Genomic DNA, 19013 nt, shown 5'->3' with positions numbered 1-19013 from the left:
AAGTGGTTTTTAAAAAGGTTCGGCGGTTGAGCCGTGAGCTATGGTGGACGGGAAGTCCAGTAGCTGTTTTTGAAAATGAAAACCAGTGGGAAACTACTGAGATACCTGGATGGTTTAGTCCAGGGGATTTTGTTATAATACTGAAAAACTTCCTGCTCCTTTTGGAGAGGATGCGCTTTGCAAAAATACAAAATGTTTTTCAAAACAACTCTGCATAAAATATTGCTGTTTCTGCAAAATATCCTGAGCTCCACATATTCCATGCATTATATCTGATTTCCCCATTCCGCGGGTGAAGGTGGGCTGCTGAGTACGTTTGTACTCACCCTTGCTTATTTGTTGTTTTTTCAGAAAAAGGAGATCGGGTAAGAGTTACGACTGTTCCCAACCTTGCCTGTGGCTGTTGGACCGCTGATTTGCTTCGCTGCGTATATCGGGCTGCTTCAGCCCCACTCTGATGATATTCCCGAGTTGTGGACCAACTCTTAAAGTTGTTCGCCACCTTTATAGGTTTGTCTCGTTTGAGCAGATTTGGTATCATCTGATGTATAAATGTGTTTACTAGCCTCCTGGGACTAGTAATTGTATCACATTTGAGTCCCAGAGGATTGGGGACACTTCACCCTTGACGAAGTTATTGGTGGGCATGCTGACTTCTGCGCCCTGGTAGCTTCTCGGGGCACAACTGCTGCTTTTTTGAAGGCTGGCTGCACACATGGAAACATTGTGAACAGACCAAACTTCAGCTTGTCAGCTTCAGATTTGTTAGATATCCTAAGCTTAGCCAGAAGCATCGGGAATAGATTCATGACCCAGATCTGGGTAAGTGGCGGGCGGAAAATGGCAGGTGACGAAGCTCGAAGCCATCTTAAGCCGGTAAAAACTTATGTTTGTTACTTTTACCTTCTCATTTGAAATTTGTATCTTTCTTACTGTGCTGTTTGATATATACAGGATGACAAAGCTGAAGATTGACAATGCTAAAGTTTGACAAAACTGAAGACAAAGCCTTAGCTGAAGCTTAAAATTGCTTATACTGTGCTCACCTGCAAAAATTCTTGGAGAAACTCTTGTAATATAGATATAGAATAACTTATGTAAATTTGTACATACCTTGTAATATATTCTGTCTCCTTTAACTGCATCCAGTCTGCTTTGCTGTGGACGAAACTTCTCTTTTGAGCCGAAGGCGAAAAACACCTTCCCTTCTTTTCGTACACAACGAAGCATAGAAAATTTTTCCTTCGAATCTTTTCTTTTTTTTCTGAAGCACCTATCTTTTTTGTGTAGCATGATGATGATTCTATATATGTCTAAATGGATGTTTATGAATGCAAATGACATGATGATATGTTATGTGCAAATGAATATTAGGACACGTTCAAAAAACCATAAGCACAACCCTTCGTCCTCTCAAGAATGATAAAAATCTTTTTGTCGTTTACTTTTCGGCTTCAACGTTTACTTTTCGGTATATCAGCGTTGACTTTTCGCTGTAAGCCTCCCTTAGGAGCTTCTTCGCCTTTTTACTTTCAGTGGAATCAGCGTTTATTTTTCGCTGTAAGCCTCCCTTAGGAGCTTCTTCGCCTTTTACTTTCGGCGGAACCAGCGTTTATTTTTCGTTGTAAGCTCTGCATTCCCTTAGGAACGACTTTTGAGCTTCTCCCTGTTTTCTTTTCTTTCTCTTTGCACTCGAGGGTGCGTTCTCAGCTTTTACATTTACATTTTTGGGGGATGTCGCTCTTATAGAATTGAAATAAGGAAAAAAAATTACATGTTGTGGCCCCATTAAAAACATTTCTCCCCCTTTGGAAAGGAAAAGGGTGCCACAAAAAAGAATATAAAAAATTACATCAAACTAAACATAATATCTCCGAAGCTCATCCGCATTCCACGATCTGGGAATGTCATTGCCGTCCAAATCCTTCAACCTGTAGGAACCAGGTCTTGACGAAGATACTACCAAAAAGGGGCCTTCCCACTTCAGCTGTAATTTGCCTACTGTTTCAGGGTTAGCTACTCTTCGAAGTACCAAGTGTCCTGGTTCAATGTTCTTCAACTTGACCTTTCTATCTCGCCATTTTATTGTTTTAGCCTGATACTTATTGATGTTTTCCACAGCTTGGAGTCTGATCCCTTCAATAACATCTTTTTCTATGGAGCAATCAGCTTCGTGTTCGCCCTCTGCCGAAGCTACTGTCCTTATTGATCCTGTTTTAGCCTCTTCTGGGGTTATTGCTTCGTCACCAAACAATAGTTTAAAGGGTGTAAAGCCTGTTGATCTTGAGATGGTTGTGTTATGGCTCCACACCACTTTGATTAACTCGTCTGGCCACTTTCCCCTCGGCTGATTGAAGATTGACTTCATTATTCCTGTCATTATGATCCCATTGGCTCTTTCAACAAGTCCATTTGATTTTGGGTGTCGGACTGATGCAAAATGGATCTTCGTGCCGATTTGATTACAAAATTCCCTGAAGGCTTCAGAATCAAACTGTGTCCCATTGTCCACAGTGATAGCCTTCGGCACTCCGAAGCGACAAACAATGTTTTGCCAGAAAAACTTTTGAATAGTAAATGAAGTTATTGTGGCTAAGGGCTTCGCCTCGATCCATTTGGAAAAATATTCCACTGCCACCACCACATATCTTAAGTTTCCTTGTGCTGGTGGTAGTGGATCTAGCAAATCCAGACCCCACCTTTGCAATGGCCAAGTGGGTTGTATTAATTGAGTTAAAGACGAAGGTTGTTTTTGATCTCTTGCACATTTCTGACAACCTTCGCACTTTTGAACTAAATCCGCTGCATCCGAAGCTGCCTTTGGCCAATAAAATCCTTGGCGAAAAACTTTCCCAAGCAAGGGCCTAGATCCAATGTGAGATCCACACAGACCTGCATGTATGTCCTTCATTAACTCTATACCTTCGGATCTGGATAAGCACTTGAGTAATGGGGAACAGACCCCGCGCTTGTATAACTCCCCTTCTATTATGACATATGGTCGAGCTCTTGCTTCTATTCTCCTGTTATAAGCTTCGTCGTCTGAAAGAAAATTACCCTGAAGGAAAGAGATGATCTCAGTTCTCCAATCTTCACTATAAACAGGGGATATGTTAAGGATTGCTCTTTCAAGAAGCTCGACCGAAGGTGCTTTTATTGTTTCAAAAAATACTTCCGAAGGTACAGGCAACCCCTGGGCTGCTGACTTAGCCAATAGATCAGCGTATTCATTTTCTCCACGAGGAATATTTTTGACAGAGAAACCTTCGAAGGAAACCTCAATCCTTCGGACTGTATCTAGATACTTTTCAAGCTTCGGGTCTCTTGCTTTGTAACTTTTGTCAATATGACCAGAAATAACTTGGGAATCAGTTTTAAGGATGGCCCTTCTGATTCCCATTGCCTTTAATTTCCGAAGACCCAAAAGCAGAGCTTCATACTCGGCGATGTTATTTGTGCAACTAAAATCAAGTTTTGCCGCATAACAAGTTTTAACTTTGGAAGGTGAAACCAACACAGCAGCCGCTCCCGCTCCGAAGGTTCCCCAAGACCCATCGCAAAACACTGTCCATGCTTCGGCGTCTTTATTTGTTTCTTCCTCCTGAGCCCCTGGCGTCCAGTCAGCAATGAAGTCTGCTAACGCCTGGGACTGAATCGAAGATCTATGAACATATTCAATACAAAATTCATTGAGCTCTGCAGCCCATTTTCCAATCCTTCCAGTAGCTTATCGGTTCCTCATAATATCCTTCAGAGGTTGTGAAGAAGGAACAATTATGTTGTAAGCTTGAAAATAGTGCCGAAGCTTCCTGGAGGCCATCAAGACATCATACAGTACCTTCTCCAACTCTGTATAATTTTTCTTTGACAAACTAAGAACCTCGGATACAAAATATATTGGGGTCTGCCTCTTAACTTGGTCTTCAAGCTTCTCCTGAACAAGTGCTGCACTTACCGCTGAGTGCGAAGCTGCCACATATAATAACAAAGGAGCCCCTGGCGTAGGTGGAGTTAGTGTTGTCAGATCTATCAAATACTGTTTCAGCTCTTCAAAGGCCTTCTGCTGAATTGGTCCCCATTGAAAGACTTCGGCTGACTTCAGCACTTCGAAGAATGGTAAGTTTCTTTCTGCTGATCTGGATATGAATCTATTGAGAGATGCCAGCCTTCCTGTCAATCTTTGAGCCCCCTTTTTTGTACTTGGTGGCTCCATTCGAAGTATAGCTTCAATTTTACTTGGGTTGGCCTCAATTCCCTTTGTTGAAACTAAGCAACCAAGAAATTTCCCCTTCTTTACTCCGAAGACACATTTTTCTGGATTCAGCTTTAGACCAGCCTGTCTAAAATTAGCAAAGGTCTCTTGTAAATCAGCAATGTGGTTATCCTGCTTCGTGCTCTTTACAATGATATCATCAACATAAGTTAGTACATTCCTGCCTATCTGAGAATGGAGAACCTTTGCTGTCATTCTGCTGAAGCTTCCTCCAGCATTCTTAAGCCCTTCAGGCATCCGAAGGTAACAGTATGTCCCACTAGGGGTTATGAAGCTGGTTTTTGGTTCATCCTCCTTCTTCATCCAGATTTGATGATAGCCTGAATAGCAATCCAACAAACTCATAAGTTCTGATGAAGCTGCTGCATCGACTAGAGAATCTATCCTTGGCAATGGGAACTCATCCTTCGGACAGGCCTTATTGAGATCAGTAAAATCGATGCACATTCTCCATTTACCATTGGCCTTCTTCACCATAACAGTGTTAGCTAACCATTCTGGGTATTTTACCTCTCTAATAACTCTGGCACTGAGGAGTCGTTTCACTTCATTCCGAGCACCTTCGGCCTTATCATCAGACATCTTCCGAAGCCTCTGCTTCCTGGGTCTGAAGGATGGATCAACATTGAGCGAGTGCTCAATAACATCCCTGTTAACTCCGCACAGATCATTAGCTGACCAAGCAAAAACATCTTTGTTGTTGAACAAAAACCTTATCAAGGTTTTCTCCTGCTCTTCGGACAATTGAGATCCCAATAGCACCTTCTGCTCTGCTATATCCTCACACAAGAGCACGGGTTTCGGCTGGTCAGCCGAAGCAGCTTTTTCCCTTCTGAACTTGTACTGCTCACAAGCTTCAGTTCCATCTATATTATGGATTGCTTTTGAGTCTGTCCAATTTCCTTCGGCCCTTCTGGCAGCTTCTTGACTTCCATGAATATCAATGGGCCCTTGGTCCGAAGGTATCTTCATGCAAAGATAAGCTGGATGCAGAATTGCTTCGAAGGCATTAAGAGTACCACGACCAATGATTGCATTGTAAGGGTATTCCATGTCAACGATATCAAACATAACTTGTTCAGTCCTTGTGTTGTTGATGAATCCGAAGGCCACTGACATTGAGATTTTACCGAGTGCTACAACCTGCCTTCCTCCGAAGCCGCAGAGGGGATGTGTGGCATCAAGAATTTTATCTTCGGGCTCTTGCATCTGTCTGAAGGCCTTAGCAAATATGATATCAGCTGCACTGCATGTATCAACCAAAACATTGTGGACCAAAAATCCTTTGATAACACAAGAGATAACCATAGCATCATTGTGTGGGTAATCCTTGAGTTGAAGGTCCTCTTGGGAAAAGGTAATAGGAATGTGAGACCATCTTGACTTGACGAAGGGTCCTTGCACCCCGACATGTTGCACCCTTCTCTGTGCTTCCTTCTTCTGTTTCTTGTTGGCTGGTTCTGAACACGAACCGCCCGTTATCGGGAGTACCAGCTTCGGAACCGAAGCAGCTCCAGCTTGAATATTGAACGAAGCCATTAGCTCAGAAAAGTGGAAGTGAGTTCACCGGAGGTGGGCGCCAATGTTGGGGACTCGTTCTCAAATGCTATGAATTAAGAACAAGGCAACACAAAATATTAAATGTTAATGCCCTTCGTCCAATGAAGCATTATTCCTTCAAGGATTAATGAACTTCGGACGAAGGTTAGAGACGATACAATTACGAAGGTTAAATCTTCGTAATTGAACTCTAGTAGATTATATAAAATAATATGAAATACGAAGCATCAAAGACAAATAAATTATAAATGAATAACATCACTTTTATGTTATATCAACTTAATGTATTCAAAAATTAAATACATATATACCTCTGCCTTGGCAAAGATTGATTCCCGAGTGATGCGATTGCAATTACAGGAATGCGTGAAACAGTAAAGGAATACTGTTCACTATTTATAGGCACAAGACACAGCCTATGAGAAATTACAATCATGCCCCTCATAAAAGCCTACAACAACAACTCAAACACTTATGGACTAAAAGGTCATTCTACTTTTAAGTCGGTTTGTAGTTCCGAAGCTTCATGAACAGCAACCTTCGGTCATCACGTGCAGACAGCTTCAGCCGAAGCTGTTTCTTCCTGCAGGACCTTCTGCGACGAAGCATGGTCCCAACAACCATTAAGGTTCGGACGTACAAGGAAGGAAAGAGTTTCGGATTCGGGTCTCATTGGCCATGAGATCGCAGAGCCGGACTAGTGGGTAAAGTGTACCCATCTGCGCAGAGTCTAAACCTATTCGAATAGTCTGTGTCCACTGGTATGGACGAGTCTGGTATGGTATGACAATTAGTGTTTCTACTACAACTGGGAACAGGGAAATGTGTGTGTATGTTCTGGAAAGAAAGTAGTACCACGGGAGCGGGAAGCTCAGTGGTGGTCAAGCAAGTGTTACTTCTATTGTCTTGGGAAAACCCTAACCATTGAGTACTGCCTTTCTCTGAAAAAGTATGAGTGACTTCAACTCCACCATATAAAGCATGTACAATATAGGTCACTTTCTCTTTACGGGAGCCGGATGGGCTTGCGGAATACCTAGTGTATTCACCCAGATTTATTTATGTTTTTCAGCAGCTGAAGACTTCTTTTCTGCTATGCTTGATTGATGGGGCTGTGTCTTCACCCAGTTCTGCCTGTGGCCTGGGCTATTTTATCTTCCACTGCTCTTTATGTTTTCTCGGCTCACTTTCGAGCTTGTATTCCCGGTATTGTAATAACATTATTCAGACTCTGTAACTATTTGAAGTAATGAATGTGGTTACTAGCCTCCTGGGACTAGTAATTGTATCACATTTGAGTCCCAAAGGATCGGGACGCTTCAGTGGGCGAAAATGGGGTAGCGAAGCCTAGGTAGTCTCTCCCCATTTATTCTTTTTCTTTTATATTTTGTTTTGTTTTCCTTTTTGAGTTTGGAATTCAAGATTTAAAATTCAAATTTACCCTGTGGTAAAGCTTCCTCGGATTTAGAGTATAATTTTTTTGCACACGCTATTATTACCTTTATTTTTGTAAATTCATTTTTCTCTCTTTCTCCACTTCTATATTCTAGATTTTATTTTATATTCCAAATTCCACTTTGGAATTTTAATATATTTCTTTTCATTATTAATGTGTTTTTTTATTATGATTGTTTTTATAATTAAATGCACAAGCAATTAAACTCCAACATGATGCACCATTCTTTTATTTAGAATGTTTATTGGTAGCTAAGGATGATTCCATGATTTGAAATATGCACAAATGAGAATAATTACACTAGTGGTCAATTGAGCCCTTTATATTTCTTAATTCTTGGACATTTCACTACTCTTACAATTTGGGTATTACAGTCTTCTTCTCAATAAGTTTGATATGTATATCTATGTTACATATTATTGATAAATAATAATTCACATTATAACAATACGGTGTATCTTGTATCCTTGTCCCCTCACGGGTCGCCCTAAGGAAAAGGGGTGAATTAAGCGATCTTTCTACACCCTGCGACGAGGACGACGATTTAATGGATATCCGTTGTTGTCTTCTAGTTGAAAACTTACCAAAAATAACTAATTAGATAATTTGTTTTTTATCTTTTACATATAGTTTATATTAAACAAAAGTAGAGAATGTTAAAAGAATCGCTACACTCCCATTCTTACCCGGAAACCATGAGGCCCAGCCCGCCTCCTAGGTACGTAGTTTGTAGCAATAGCAATACACACAGGCCTGGCCCATGCGAGCGCGAACGGCCCTGCCTCGAGGTCACGCCAAGGCTGAGCCTCTTGATCAGAATTTTTAACAGATCGATCAGTAGATGTTTTGAAGGAACTTGATCAGAATGAAGAAACGATGGACCATGATGATAAGCGCGGATTGGTTGTCGTTATCCAAGCTCATCAGCGCGTTGTACTACTACTCACTTGGGACTGAATTGTTTGTTCTTTTTTCCATGAAAGGTGTCCCAAAGTTATATTACAGTCATGCCTCAGTATGAATACGGCCTGGATCCATCATCACACGATTATGAAGCGTATTGCTATCACAATGTCAAACATGCATCGTCACCGACTCACCGGAGATAGGAGAAGTCTCCTGACTTGCCGTACAATGTTGTCACAGCCCAAGCTGCCTATGCAAGTGTTCACACATTACGCATCTAGGGTTTGACATTTTAACTGTTTGGCCTGAATACAGAGGTGAGCCGGCCACCCTTGTGATTTTATCCTGGGTGGAGCAAACGTTGGTGTGACCGAATCATCTTTGGTCTTCTCACACCAACTGTAAGGGCTTGTTGCTTGGTGCCATGGCCTTGATGTGCCATGGCCTGAGTCAAAACTTGTCTAGCTTTGATCAAGTTTCTTGAAAAATATATTAATACCATTGAGTTCAAAATAAGTGCACTATCAAATCATATTTCATGGAGAATCTAATGAAACCAATTTGACATTGTAAATGTTGATGCAATTTCTATAAACTTGGTCAAATTTAGAGAAACTTGACTTAGAAAAAGCCAAAGTAGCAAAGTAGAGTACAATTTCGAACAGAGGTGTTCTTGAAGCTGCTCCGCCCTCCGCTTGAGAAAGAAAATAGTCATCTTGGATGCTGACAATCCATCATTCTCCCATGTTTTCCAAGTAGACTTGAGAAAACATCTGTGCCTTTGTTGTCTTCTTGAAAGAAAATAGTCCAGCCCCAAAATCACCTCCGCAGCCAGAATGGAGCTGCTTTGTTTTTTCAAAGGATATATGGCTAATATTTCATTTCATATTTCAAATTCGGAGGGTAGTAATACAATTTCACAGGGGAAAAAACTAGATTTTACTAATTTGAAAGCAAACCTTAGGTTCCTTTTAAAATAACAATCAAACCTACGCCCCTGAACCACAAACTTTATCACCTCCGAAATTTGTATAGAGCACTGCCAAACATGCCTTTTATCAGATCTTTTAGAAAGTCATTGTTAAATATGAAGTAGAAAATGGGTATAATGTGTGTGATGTATTGTTTTGAGCCTCTAGGGATAATATATAGGAGTACATGATTTGGAGGGCAAGAAGCCTATTCTAAAGATAAGAAAGGTTATACTAGATATAAGGAAGGTTATCTCGGGATTACAATCAATCCTAAACCAACCATATCAGTAGTTGCCTAATATACTCTAACATATATTATTTCAACCCAAAAGATTAAGCTGATAAAAAGAGGTGGACAATTCACTTATATTATACCTCTTTTGGGTCTGAGACGTGGAATAGGAGCGAACAACAATTATTTTATTTTAGTTGCGCTAACCAGGATTTGAATCCGTGACCTTTGACTCTGATAACATATTAAGTTGCATGCACCAACCAGTTCAACCCAAAAGATTAAGCTGATAGGAAGAGTTGGACAATTCACTTATATTATATTCAACAAAATAAGTAACAACAATAGCACAGTTTGCGTCATTCTTACGTGCACAGCGACAAGCTGAGCTTGGCTATTTCCTGGAAGCTGACCAGATGTGCAGCCTTATCTTTAGCCCATTCCCACTGTCATAGCTAATGATGGTTACAGGGGCAATAAACTAGCTATAGCAGTAGATTAACAACTGACGAATCATTGCTTGAAGAGTAAAATTATAGTGGAGTGAGGTCCATGCCAAAAGAATAGTGGTCTAACGCTAAGCACACAGGGTTGAAGATTCAACTTGTATAGTACTTGGTACATTGAAACTCAGCATACGCAAGTCAAGATTTTGACGTCGCCTACTCTCACAGCTGTCTATGCTGTCCTGTCATTGTTTTTACCTAATAACATATAAATATATACATTACAAATTATTTTTCATAAGGCACTTGATTCTTCTGTGCTGAAAAGGGGAAAAGCTTTGATTCTAACTTGCTGAATTATCCCTCCACTGCAACTCAGCCACAGATCCAAAAAGTTCAACTGAAGTTAACATTTTTTTTCCGATTCAGTGAAAGCTTACACTTCGTCTGGACCTAAAATCATTAAGAGTTAGTTTGGGAGCAAGAAAATTGGAGGGGGTTGGAGCCTTGGAGGGGCTAAATGCCTTTCTTATTCAATTTTGAATAAGAAGGTGATTTTAGCATTGAATGAAAGGGATTTTAGCTCCAATCGTCTGTGGCTCTCAAACTACAGTATATGACCCATGTTGTCTGAACCCTTTGGAGGAAGCATAGTGACTGGTGAGAGCCACCAAATAGGCCTTTTGTTAAGTTTACTCCATTTTGATAGATCAACGACTGAACAACCAGGTCAAGCCACATTTGTCAGTACTTGTGCACAGTTCTTGTATAATTAGTAGCAAGTAAGCTACTATCGGCATCATCTCCTAACCAATTTGCTAACAACCCAGTTAACTACAGGCAGTCCATTGTATGACATAAGGCGGCCACGACACACCACCGGTGTTCAGTTTTTAGAATTAGAAGGTAACGCAGCCTTGATTGCATGGTGGTGTGTCCATAGATTTGTCTTTTTCCATGTCAGAGTTCTTCAGTCTGCGGATAAATCGTAAAGTCCATGTCATTACTCCATCAGGTTTGCTAAACAACGTGATCCCAGCTTGACTATGCTGGTCCCTGCTGGTTTTTTTTTCTTCTTCCAAACAGAGATGCTTGATCCACGTCTCTGTTCCGATTTTTGAGCCTGACGTCTGTATTTCCATGGCTATGCTACTTACGCATCGTTCTGAAGATTACACATGGACAGATATGGCCGTCAACCCCGTCGTAGCCATACGAAGCGTCCTCTCCAGTTCCTACAAAGAAAGTGAAACAGCAACAGACAATTCCTTTGCCCAATAAATTTCACCGCTTTTGCTATTTCCATGGATTCCTTTCCACGCTCATTCAAAAAAAAAATGCTGCTCGAGTCCTGATCCTGGTCAAGCAAAGCAACTGCAGAGTCTTCCGAGGAAAACTACTGTGACTGTTCCAAATCTGACAAGGGACTGGCGGTGAAATGCGTGATCTGTAACAGTTGAATTGCGCGTACTATACGGATCTGTCATCGGTTTGGTCCTGGTGGTGCGGCAGATCCATGATCTGACACCTGCATAACTCTTGACAAACCGCTGACCTTGAGTATTTGAATGCACAGGTCGCAAGAACTCGCTAATTAATATGCTGTTCAGTTCTTGGCTAATAAGTTGCGTTACAGGTCTTCCATTCGGCAGCTCCCTGAACTCATCCATGTGACAGAGACGACTTGGCAGGACAGGACGATCTCCGCCCTCTGACTTTTTGCAGGTTCTCTCTCTCTCTCTCTCTCTCTCTGGACTGGGTAAAATCAGCGAAACGGAAACACCGGCAGCGGAGTTTGACAGCTGGGAAAACCGAAATCGTCGTCGCCGGTAGAGGGTGAGCTCGAATTTGGGGGGAAAAAAGAGAGAACTCGTCGGCGAGAACCTATGCTGATGTAGCAGCAATGGCTTCCAAGCATCAAACACCAGACACAGGAGGAGAAGACATTTGCGTTGGTTTAAATTTCCTCGCCGAATTGCTTGCGGAGAGGTATTTGCTTAAGGAAGAGGAAAAAAAACAAATGTGACGGAAACCCGCACCGCCCCCACTTGAGGACCAAAGGTTTGACAAGATCGTTGAAAAAGGTTGGCCTCACGTGTCGCGCGCGCGTCGGCAAACAAGGTCCGCTCAACGTCTTCGCGCTAGCTGTATCCGTTCATTACAGAAATGGTCGATAATATACTACTAGTACTATATTTTTAGGAATTAGGTAGGAAAGACGCCTCCCTTGATGCATCTCCGTTGACTAGGATATGTTTAGTTGACGAGTTGAGTGGGATGAAACGGCTATTATTTCTATTTTCTAGATGTTTGATTTCCAATAAAAGATGAATGGAACGGATCTTAAAGTTTTTATATAGAAGTTTATCGTAAATAAAATGAGCGAGCGTTCTCCTCCCTCTTCTCCCCTCTACACTCCAAACGCAGAATAAAACGACTTCATTCTTAAAAAAAAGAACTAGAATAGAGTCGCTTCATTCTGGTTGACTCTCCAATCAATTGCATCCTAACACATACGGATTACCCGATGTGAGCCCATCACGCATGCATATCGTCCAACCGCCATGTGCATGCAGCGTGCTTTTGTATATTCGTGAATGCCGGTTTTTTCTCCGTGGCCATACATTTTTTCAATTCCAAATTGTGGGTTTCCTTGTGCGAAATCCGGGAATGGCGTTGTTGCATGACACCAGCACGGCCGTTTTCCTCCTCGTTGCCTCGTTGGACCAAATCTTCTCTCTACGGTACGATCAGAACTGCAAAAGTCTCCCAGATGCGGCTGACACACACGCACAGGTTTGACTCGAGCCCCATCAAACATCAAACGAGCTCGAGAAGGAGGTTTGGCTCGGATAAATACTATTGCATTATAAAATAATTATAATTTAAAATATATAAATGTGAAATATAAAAATCATCATTTAATATTATGAGTAATCTAAATTCTGAAATGTTATAAATTTATCATCAAAAGCTAAGAAACGATCATATTATTCACAGAATTATCCAATATCAATTATTATTTTATAAATTAATTAACTTATCGCTACTCGCGAGCGTGAATGACTTGGTTCGACTTGCTCCTTCGACGAGCTCGAAAACCAGGCTCGACTCGGCTAGTGAGTATGGAGCTTTTTTTGTCATATGATCATCTCTGGTGGAGTCGAATTTCAACACAATGGTTTTGGCTTGAGTTTTTTTTTTCATACAGGCCAATTTTATTTATCCTCAATTAGCAAGAGATAGAACTGCCGCCGTCATGGTTTTTTTTTAAAAAAGGGTTGATTCAGATGTACCGCGCGCGCGGCCTCACCGGCTCCCTATCGCTTGTGTCCTCGCCGTCGGCGTTGGGCCCCCACATGCGAACACGTTCGCGGACAGCTTGGTGGACGATCTCATCGCGTGGCGAGGAGTGAGGTCAGCGCCCCCTCCCCTTCAACGGGCCTTCGCTGGAATCTCAACGAAAACCTCGCGCTGCGACGACGACTTGCCATTGCCAGTGAGATGGAATCAAAATCCGTTTTGAATTTTTATTTATTTATTTTGCTTCACGCTTAAAGCTATGCAGCCGTCGCGCGTGGATGGCAACCGACTGGATGGATGGGAGGGTCGCGGTCGCCTTCGCCTGCGCCTGCCAGTTGTTGGATGGAATCAGCAGGAAGGCAGCAGGCGCGTGCGTCGCGCACTCGCGCTCGCATCGCAGCTCGGTTTTCGCATGCATGCACGGGCACGAGGGACGGGACGGGATCCTATCTTTCTGCTGTTCTATTTCTGGCAGCCAATCAAATGCGCGCGAACTCTCGACTGGTCACACCACACGCACATGCTGCATGCTGTGACGCGTTTCTCCTCTGAAATTCGGCACATGGCGATATATATACACGTACGGTACGCGCGTGGGCTGACGCCGACGGTGTGGCCTGTCCTGTGACTGGCCGGGCTCGTCATCGTCGTCGACGCGGCTGTACTGCCATGTACTCCACTGTTCACACGCGAGTACGTAGCTCATGCATGACCTGGTTATTGGCTGCCATTAGGGATGCTAATGGACCGCGATCAAAATTAAAGTTTCTTGTGTAGCCATGCTCAAGCGGAGACGATGATTGGTTGCGTGCAGAACACACCAGCTGCTTGTGTATGAATGGTACGTAGCCTCTCCAAGAGGCTCTAGACAAATTAAACACTTGAAAAGTCCGCATTGCTTTTATTAGCTGACAAACTATTAGCTCTCGGGTTCCAAACAGTTTTCTAGCTTTTTAAGGAGTCAGCTCAACTGCAGCGCTTGGACGACGGTTCCGGTGTGGTGTGGTGTTGTGTGGTGTGTAGCTAGGTACGGTGTCCTTGACCTTTGTAACCCAACGAAGATACTCCACGTCCACGGTGGATAAATAGAAAAGGTAAACGGTCGATGGATTACTTGCTTGCTCGACCATCCAGCAGCAGGTTCGTCGAGCTGCAGAGTTTTCGGCGCTTGCATTGACCTGTTAAAATGTGTGAAGAGAGAAAGGAAGAAGCAAAGCAAGCATCCGCCTCAGCGCCCCGCCAGCCGCCAACGGTAGAGGAAATTCGCTGTGCCCGTCCGCGCGTCGTTTAGTTTTTTCTTCGACGGCTGAACAATTCACTAGTACAAAAAGGCTCAAAGCCTGCGGCACCCATATATTTTTACAGACGGATCCGGTTATCCACCGACTGTGCTATTTCTAGTGGCGGTTCCTTAAGAAAACCGCCACTAGAAATCGTATTTCTAGTGGCGGTTCCTTAAGAAAACCGCCAGTAGAAATCCATGATTTGTAGTGGCGGTTTTCTTAAGGAACCGCCAGTAGAAATACGATTTCTAGTGGCGGTTTTCTTAAGGAACCGCCACTAGAAATCATTTTTATCCTTAATTTTTCGAGTTTTTCAAACGACCTCGTATGATAAAACCACTAAAATAAAAGTTGTAGATCTCTAAAAGTTATGAAACTTTGTAGTTGACAACTTTTTTATTTGAACTCATTTCGGTTCTCAAAAATTGAATCTAAGTATGGCAAATTTAAAATTCAAATTTTGCAAACTACCTCGGATGAAAAAAGTGTCAAAATAAAAGTTGTAGAACTTCAAAAGTTATTTATCTTTGTAGTTGACAACTTTTTTATTTGAATTCGTTTAGGGTCTCAAATAAGCAATTTACACTCAAATGGTTGTAATATGTGGATAAAACAACTACAAACTAGACACAAGTCATGTCATAGACGGAGTGGTAGTGGAGGGTACGCGCGAGGGTGAGGTCTACGGTTCGATTCCTCACAACCGCGTAGCGCGCGAAAAATGCCGCGACTTGCGACTTCGACGGAGACGATTTGCACTGGCGGTTTTATTACGTCGACCGCCAGTGAAAATCGATTTTCACTGGCGGTCTTCAGTTACCCGCCTGTAAAAATGGTGATTTCTACTGACCTCTAGCACTGGCGGTTACGAAAAACGTCACTGTAAATATGTTTAGGACCGTCAGTATAGAGCTTATCTGTACTAGTGATTCCTCAATATCTCGATCGGTTGCTTCTTCGTTCTTCTTCAACTTGCTTGCTGGCAGAGGTACGGTAGCGCCGCGCCGGCCGTACGAAAGTCAACAGCACGCCCTAAACAATCGCTGGACGCCCGTACGGGCCGGCCGCCGGGGTTCCTGATGCGTTCGTACGCCGGCCGCCGGGAGCCAACATGTATGAACGCATGCGTCCTTTTGTCAGCTCCGATCAAGCTAGCGCGGCGGGCAGCAGCGGCTAACCGCCGGATCCATGGCCATGGCCCGAGCGTCTCGGTAGGCGTCACCGGAGCAGCTAGGTAGGTATAGGTAGGAGCACCTCGATCGCCCCTTGATTGTGCGCGCCGCGCGCGTGGACCAGCGTAACGCGGCGGCTGCGACGACACGCAGAGGACACGTTGGGAGACCGCAGCGACGACGTACGGCGAGGACGTCGACGGGGGACGACGAGCGTCGTCTATTCTATTGCGCGCGCGGGGCCCGGCGGTGCGGCGTGGCGTGGGCCAGCTAAGCCAGTTGACATTTTCTGATGCGCCATGCGCCCACGCCCGGTCCAGCCGTAATACCGTATGGACGAGAGTCGAGAGGACGAGGACGACGACGACTGAACCGTGATAGGCTCGGCCACTGGGATTCGTTGAAGCATCCACCATTTGTTTATCCCATGCGAGTCAGAAACTGCAGGCTAGCTAGCTTGTTGGTCTAGGCCCGGCCCTCTCGTTTTCCTTCTTTATAAGGACGAACTGGGGGGTAGATCGAGAGGTACTACGACTACGCCCCGGCCAGGACAAGGGCATTGCTTGCCGAAAGCTCGGGAAGGGGTAGGGGGTTGCCGCCGTTGCCATATGGAGGTCGCCGTCGTCGAAGGGCCGCCGCCGCAGGTGATGAAGGAGGAGAACCGGCCCGACGCCAAGCCAGAGATCGCCGCGTCGGTATGATCGAATTCACACACGTGCATGTTCCGTGTCCTTTTTCTTTCGTTCTTCTTTTTTGGTTTCGTCTAATTAGTTCTTCAGCGCAAAGGGAAACTAGAGAGATCTGAGCACGGACGACGTCCTCTATTTATGGATGCAGATGGTAGGAACCGCTCTTCCGATAGTCTTCGAAAGCTTTCCATCATCGACGCAAAGAGATGCGGCCGGCAAGAAGCGGGAGGAACAAGAACAACGCAGGCTGGAGGCGGCCAGAGCGGAGATGGGCGAGGTGCGGGAGGAGAACGAGCGCCTCAAGTCGACGCTGTCCCGCATCGTCAGCCAGTACCAGTCCCTGCAGATGCACTTCCTCGACGTCGTCAAGGTGCACGAGCAAGCATCTGCAGCCAAAGCGGAGAAGCTCCCCGTGGCGCCGGCTCCCGCGCCTCCGCCTCCCGCCACCACCGGCACCGACGACCCCGACGACCTCGTCTCTCTGAGCCTCGGCACGAGGGCGAATAGCGGTGGCGGCGCACCACGCCGCAAGGGCCACGAGAGGTCGGCGTCCTCGTCTGGCACCGCTGATGAGATGACCACCGCCGGCGCCGACGACGAAGGCCACCGGCTCTCCCTCGGGCTCGGCTTCGGGCGCGGTAGCGGGCTGCCGGCGTCGACGGTGGCCACGGACGACGACAAGGCCAGCCACGCGTCCGTCCGGAACTTGAGCTCCGACAGCAGCGGCAGCGCCGACTACAACGACAACGCCAAGCCTGCTGACCTGGCCGCCGCGGGCACCGCTCGTAAGAGCCCGAGCGCCGGTGCCGGCGACGGATCAGCTGACGACGAGGTGCAGCAGCAGGCCAAGAAGGCTAGGGTTTCCGTCAGAGTCAAATGCGATACACCCACGGTACGTGACAATAATACCTAGGCTTATGAAACTTGAGAAAATTGTCCACAGTGGCACACAGTGTTAGGTTATTCCTGACCTAAAAATCTTTTTTTTTTTTTTTGGTTTCGGTGGCCATCAATCAGATGCCCGATGGCTGTCAATGGCGGAAGTACGGGCAGAAGATCTCCAAGGGGAACCCGTGCCCGCGCGCCTACTACCGCTGCACGGTGGCGCCGCAGTGCCCGGTGAGGAAGCAGGTGCAGCGGTGCGCGGAGGACACGTCGATCCTGATCACCACGTACGAGGGCGCGCACAACCACCCGCTCCCGCCGGCAGCGACGGCCATGGCGTCCACGACCTCCGCGGCGGCGGCCATGCTCACCTCGGGCTCCACCAGCTCCGCCGCCTCGGCCTCGCTCGTCCACGGCCACCACCACCCGCTGGCGGCCGCCGCCGCCGGGCTGTTCGGCCCCACCACCATGGTCTCCACCGCCGCGTCCTGCCCCACCATCACTCTCGACCTCACCTCCCCCGCGACCGCGCCGCACACCCTCATGCACTCCTCGCCCTACGGGTTCGAGTCCAAGGCGGTCCCGGCGGCGTGGAGCAGCGGGTACCTGGCGTACGGCGGCGCCAGCGCCGGCGCCCACCCGTCCTCCTACTACGCCAAGAGCTCGCCGGCGCTCGGGCACCACCAGCTGTTCGGCGGAAACCTGAGCGCGCCATCGAGGCCGGAGCAGATGTACGCCCAATCGTACCTGCAGAGAGCCAGCAGCCTGGGCCTTGGAGGCGGCGGCGGCCATGGCGCCGTGGCGCCCGCCGTCACGGACACGCTCGCGAAGGCCATCACGTCCGATCCGAGCTTCCAGTCCGCGCTGGCCGCGGCGATCACGTCCGTCATGGGCCGCGGCGGAGCCGCTGCTGCCCACAAGTGATCCGGGGAAGAAGACCGATTGGCAAGGGCCGGCAGATCGCGTTTTTGAGCCCATGCTGCATGCATGGTTTAGTGGTTCATGTGTAATTAATAAGTGGTATCGTGATCACTTTTACCTTTTTCGTTCATTGGGGTACGTAGTTTCTGGAAGTGTTAGCAATTGGCTGCTGGGGGGGAATAGCTGGTGATCATAATATATCAATGTAACAGGGATCATCAGTTCGATCGATCCATGTACATAGCACAGGGCGAGTCACGTCAAAAACTGTACGTACGTTTGCAACACCATGGGTAGAATGGAAGAAAGTTTTGGTCAGGTTGTTGTTCACTTGTTCAAGCTAAAATTTGTTCAAGCTAAAATTTGATGGGATCCAAATTTAACCCGGCCCTAGACTTTTATCCTTTCCATCGCAAACTTCCAAACGAAACAAATGACATGAGATGATGACAGATCAGGGGGGAATTAATTTGATATGTTCAAGATCCCAAGGGCGGTTTTGACATGACAGATCACGGGACGACATTTGATTTCTTCAACAACAGCCTTCTGTTCGAGCGAGCTACACTACACACCACTCAACGAGCGCGAGAGACCAGCAGATGGACAAACAAAACCATATACACTACAGTCTACAGTCGATGGAGACATCTGTTAATTAAAAAAAAATACCAAATGATGCCAGAATCAAGACTTTGGACGCCGATCTGAACCAGGTCAAACAACTGCCGCATTAGTTGGAGATTAGCCAGCCAGAGATGACGGGCGCGCGGCGAACCAATCAAAAGTTGACTAAGGGCTGTTTGAGAGAGCTTTGCTTCAAAAACTTCAGCTTTGGTTTTCCAGTTTCACTATAAAACAGCTCCAGCAAATTGTTAAGGTGAGTTCTAGGAGCGTTTGGTTTGTATATGGA

At 45.6% G+C, this 19013-nt stretch overlaps 1 protein-coding gene across 1 annotated transcript; it reads left to right on the top strand.

Annotated features, from left to right (window-relative positions):
- The first annotated feature begins 16151 nt into the window (after positions 1-16151).
- On the top strand, positions 16152-18418 carry LOC100501702 (Putative WRKY DNA-binding domain superfamily protein). Its single transcript, NM_001362816.1, has 3 exons — positions 16152-16300; positions 16443-17186; positions 17312-18418. Exons 1-3 carry the CDS (start codon positions 16214-16216, stop codon positions 18101-18103), a joined length of 1623 nt encoding a protein of 540 aa, NP_001349745.1. The 5' UTR covers positions 16152-16213; the 3' UTR covers positions 18104-18418.
- The last annotated feature ends 595 nt before the right edge of the window (positions 18419-19013 follow it).

Source organism: Zea mays, chromosome 8 (genome assembly GCF_902167145.1).
Source record: "Zea mays cultivar B73 chromosome 8, Zm-B73-REFERENCE-NAM-5.0, whole genome shotgun sequence".
Classification (NCBI taxonomy): Eukaryota; Viridiplantae; Streptophyta; class Magnoliopsida; order Poales; family Poaceae; genus Zea; species Zea mays.
This window is presented reverse-complemented; position numbering and strand designations above follow the sequence as displayed.